Source organism: Oreochromis aureus, unplaced genomic scaffold (assembly GCF_013358895.1).
Source record: "Oreochromis aureus strain Israel breed Guangdong unplaced genomic scaffold, ZZ_aureus HiC_scaffold_342, whole genome shotgun sequence".
NCBI lineage: Eukaryota > Metazoa > Chordata > Actinopteri > Cichliformes > Cichlidae > Oreochromis > Oreochromis aureus.
Genome location: NW_024108890.1, coordinates 10,346 through 15,594, shown reverse-complemented (window position 1 = coordinate 15,594; position 5,249 = coordinate 10,346). Strand labels below are relative to the sequence as shown.

The following is a 5,249-nucleotide window of genomic DNA, read 5'->3' as shown; positions in this document are numbered from 1 at the left end:
TAAATGAGCAAATCACAAATCAACAATCAGGAAAACAGCTGCTTATGAAATTCCCACTGTGCTCTTTGAATTCCTTGTTTCCTCTCTGCTGTGTGAAGTTTGCTGAAAACATCAAACCTGCTGAACAGAAGATTTGTGGCTCAACCCACAGGCACAGCCAGGAATCATGAGAGGTTTCAGTTTCCTCTGATAAAAAGGCAAAAAGCAGAATAGACAGTTTGTTACAAACGTGTAAGGACGACAGACCGCTCAGAAGAACAAAGAGGTTGTTCTCTATCGTCATGTTTCCAGTTTTGTGTGATATTACTTTTCAAACAGTCACACCACTGTAGCCTGTACTACTCTACAGGTTTAAAATACACCCATCAAAAAATATACACAATTCTTGCTTTCTTCAGACTAGGGCCGCCACAAACGATTATTTTGATAGTCGACTAATCAGATCATGCATCCATTGGACGTAAAATGTACAGCTTATTGCACCAGCATGCATCTGCTCTTATATAACTATCATCAGCTTAAAGCTTCAAGTGTTTAAGATATGTGCTAACTAAAAATAAATACAAGATGATAGTTTATTAAACTTTAATGAAATTTGCAGATTGTCTCAGTAAAGTTTAATAATAAACTCGGCCATATTGTCGGAGCGCTTTTGCCAATATGTGATGTCTTGATAAACCGAGCAGATATTTGAAGATATTTGAGCTACATTCTCGCCTGAAAATATCTTAAAAGTTTATTTTGTGACCCAGAAAGAGTAATATTAAAACTAACTAGCTGCCACTATTGTTGGAAACTGGAATTGGCTCGGCTGCGCTATGAATTCTGGGATAGGTTGGGCCACGAAGGATACACCCGACTCATCCTTCAAATCTGGGGATATGAAGGACGCATTTGGAGGAGTCTTCGAATTTGGAGTGTAACGTCACTGTAACGTAATCGGCCTACAAATGTGGCCTCCGAAGGATGCAGCCCCTGAATTTGGACCCCTGAATTCTTCTTCTTCGGGGTTTATCAGTAGCTGACATCCTTGTACATGCAGTGCTGCCATCTTCTTCCAACTTCCTTCACTCTTCTCTTTACCTTTAACACTAATAGTACAATCTTTTTCAGTACAGAATATAAAATATAAATCATCATAAAGTGATTTATTTTTAAAAAAGTGAAAGCCTGATATGGTGACAGTTGTAGATAACATGGTTAGTCTAAGTGATCGAGGGTGGAGACAAGTTCCTGACCTGAATGAATTTCTCAGTCCACCCCGGAGTGAAAAGCTTTATTATGATGCATAAATACTGCACTGCTCTCAGTGGTTTCACATATTTCAAATGAAACTCAGTAAAAACGTTTTCTACTGTGCCCATTTGTATGTTCTTCATGGTGGAGATGAGAGGAGCTGCTGGGTGTTCTTCATTCATATATTAAGTTTCATTTATGAGTGTTTCAGATGCTTCCTCTGCAGCTGTAGATGTTTCCTCTAGAAGTGGTTTATCAGGCCTTGTTATTTTCAACACCTATTAACTTAACATGTTCAAAGGCTTCATTATGTCTGTGCATGTAAAGACATTTCTCGTTGGGACCCGGATGTATGACTCCAAAAACTGAATTGTAGAACTGAAATTGAATGGTGAGACGTGAAACTGAAAGCGTTCAAGAGCAAAATTTAGGATGGAATACAATTTCAAATTAAATTAATTAATTTTAAAAATATAAAAATTCAGTTTCAATTTAGTGACGATTATTTTCAAACCAATACACTGGATTTCAAATTAGGCTAATTCAAATTCAGTTTTAGAAGCTTTTATTCAATTTGAGCAATTCAGATTCAAATTTAACTTCTTCAAATTCAGTTTCTAATGGCACAAAGTTCTGCCCATACATGTGTCTTTATGGATTCATTTGATTTATAAACATAAATCAGACCTTCTAATTCTGTAGCTTGCTACGCTATCTTGCACCATGTGGAGAAACTTACAAAAAAAAACTGTTGACTTCTTTTATTTTATGTTAAATGCAATGGGATAGGCACAGGTAAATGACACACCATCAGTTTGAATGTTATTTATTCATTTAGTTCATTTGGCAGGGCCATACTTCTAACTATAAATGGTAAATGGCCTGTATTTGTATAGCACTTTACTAGTCCCTAAGGACCCCAAAGCGCTTTACACATCCAGTCATCCATTCACACACATTCACAAACTGGTGATGGCAAGCTACATTGTAGCCACAGCCACCCTGGGGCGCACTGACAGAAATAAATAAGAATAAATGCATGTCTTCTGCCCTCAGCCGAATGTCCCTATCCAGCTTATGCAGAGAGCTAAACATTAACTGGCTTCAGTAAACACTCAGGAAACCGTGTGGCATTCTTCAGAGCTTTACTGATCCATATTTTTCATTTGTAAAACTGTAATAACAGAAACAGAATACAGCGTATTCACTCTCCATACAAATACACAAAGATTAGATTAAATACTGTTGACTTATGCAAACAGTCACTACACAATCTCAGTATCAACACTGCACCAAGCGTAGCATTTCAAGAGATACAGCTAACGGCACATGCTGGTATGTTTCATGCTGGCAGGCTAAACAAAGGGCTAACAGCTAGCTTATGCTAGTAATGTAACAGACTTGCTAAACACACAACAAACTCATTACTTTGCTGAACAAGGTACTAATAAGTAAGAACAATCAATCGTTTTGCCACACTTACAGATTATGCCTTTTCAAGAGCGCCAGATGCAGGAATTTACAGAGACACAGAGAAATGGACCTTCCCTGTCGAGCGCTGGGAGAAAAATCACTGCTTGCGCTCAAACATGGCGCTACCCTGTAAACCCACTAGATGGCAGGCTTTGACCAGACAAGATCAGGAATAAACATATTTTTCTGACATGTTACTACAATTAATTACAGAACGGATGATAATGACCTGCTATATAACAAACTTATAAAAGCATACCTTAGAAATAACAGGAGGGACAGAATACTCCCCGCCTGACGTCTGCAGGACGTCACACCAACTAAAGCTGAATCCCACTATTACAAAGGATAATAAGAGTCTTTCAGACTTAGCTCTTAGGTACCAGTAAGACGACTTCACTGATGGGTCTCAGGTACACTCTACATTCGCCACTGCGGATGATCTTGACTTCGATCTTCCTTACTCTGCCATCTTGACTGGGGAAGGTTTTTGTGACTAGCCCTAGTGGCCAGTCAATCCTGTTTTCTTGTCCCTCTTTGAGCAGAACCACATCTCCAATTTGAAGATTGGGCTTTGGTGCCCTCCACTTGCGACGACCCTGTAGTCCGCTGAGGTACTCTCTCCTCCATCGTCCCCAGAAGACATTGGCCAGATACTGTACACGTCTCCATTGCGCTCTAAACAGGTCCTGATCGTGGAACTGACCTGGTGGAACTGGGGGCACACCGACCTTTTGTGTGAGTAGCATGGCAGGAGTGAGAATCTCAGGATGCTCTGAGTCAGCAGAAACTGTAGTAAGTGGCCTTGAGTTGACTATTGCAGTGACCTCTGCCATGAATGTCACTAACACCTCATGGGTGAGCTTTGTATTTCCGTGCTGCAGCAGCATTACGTCAAGGATCCGCCGACTGATGCCAATCATGCGTTCCCAAGATCCAGCCATGTGCGATGCATGTGGAGGGTTAAATTGCCACTCACAGCTTCTGTCTCCAAGGTACGAGTTGATTTTGTCATTATGACAACCCTTCTTGTCGATTTGGAGTTCTCTACATGCACTCACAAAGTTTGTGCCGCAGTCGGATCTGAGTAGTTTAACAGCACCTCGCATGGCAAAGAAACGGCGCAGAGCATTAATGAAAGATGAAGTGTCCATTGCTTCTATCACTTCGATATGTATGGCACGAGTGCTCATACACGTAAAGATCACTGCCCATCTCTTGGCCTCTGCTTGACCTCCTCGTGTCTTTCTGACTGTAACAGGCCACGGACCAAAAACATCTAGGCCCACATACGTGAAAGGAGGGTCTGTACACATTCTGTCTTCTGGTAGATCTGACATGATCTGCTCTTGTTGCTTGCCTCTTAATCTGCGGCATATGACACAGTTGAAGATAACACTACTGACGGCTCTTTTCCCACCCACAATCCAAAAACCTGCAGTTTCTAATTGCACCTTCGGTGAAGTGTCTGCCCTGATGACATACTTTGTGCGTGAAAGTGTCTGATTATAAGCTGGGTTATGTGGTGTTTACTGGGAATGAGCATGGGGTGTGTCTCATCTGTTGACAGTTGAGCTCTTGCCATCCGCCACCGACCCTAAGAACTGCATCAGTGTCCATGAAAGGACTCAGCTTGCTAAGTGGACTTTGTGTGCTTGAATGGACTCACTCTGCTCCATGCGCTTGATGTCATCTGCATACACCTCTTTTGAACTGCACGAATGATAGTAACCTTGGCCTGCTGAAGCTGTTCTTCTGTAGCATAGTTGTTGCACTTATGCCAACCACGACATGCGCTCTCTGTTTCACCTTTAAAGGACTTGGCAATGTGCAGCAGTCTGGCAATAGTTTTCAGCAGACGAGTCCAATTTGAGAATCTCTCGAACCTTGTGGTCCCGAGCTCTTTTTTTGACAGAAAGGTGGCACAGGATACGATATCTGGGCGCAGCTCGGTGTCGTTTTCAGGGCAAACAAGGTCAAAAGGTTCCTTTTGTATTTGTCGTTGGCCTGAATTCGTAAGGAAGGCAGGTCCGCTAAGCCATGTAGAGTGAGACAGATGCTCAGCGGGCAGTGCTCGTGTAGCATGGTCAGCTGGGTTTAGCTGTGTGGGTACGTAATGCCATTGGTGGGTCTGGGTAGAACGCCTAATGCGCTCCACACGGTTATGCACATACACATAAAAGCGTCTTTTTTCATTGAAAATATATCCAAGGACCACCTTCGAGTCGGTGTAGAAGTTCACCTCATCGATAGTAGTGTCAAGCTCCTGCTGGACCATTTCTGCCACTTCTACAGCCAGCACAGCCGCACAAAGTTCCAGTCTTGGAATTGTGATGTCTGGTTTTGGAGCCAGCCTGGCCTTTCCGAGCAGAAACCCAACTTGACTGAGCCCATTGCCTGCTGTGAGTTTCAGGTAAGCAACGGCTCCAACAGCTTTTGTGGATGCATCACAAAAACATGCATTTCTTTTCTCTGAGATTCAGATAGTGAGATGGATGTATACATGCGGAGATCTTGAGCTGTTGTAAGTGCTTTAGGGA

At 42.3% G+C, this 5,249-nt stretch overlaps 1 protein-coding gene across 1 annotated transcript; it reads right to left on the bottom strand.

Moving 5' to 3' along the window:
- Positions 1–2,295: 2,295 nt before the first annotated feature.
- Positions 2,296–4,118, bottom strand: LOC120436908. The gene is made up of 2 exons (XM_039607736.1): positions 2,720–4,118; positions 2,296–2,410 (listed from the first exon to the last, which is right to left on the bottom strand). The coding sequence occupies exon 1, from the start codon at positions 4,047–4,049 to the stop codon at positions 3,078–3,080; it is 972 nt and encodes a 323-aa protein (XP_039463670.1). The 5' UTR covers positions 4,050–4,118; the 3' UTR covers positions 2,296–2,410; positions 2,720–3,077.
- Between the last annotated feature and the right edge of the window lie 1,131 nt (positions 4,119–5,249).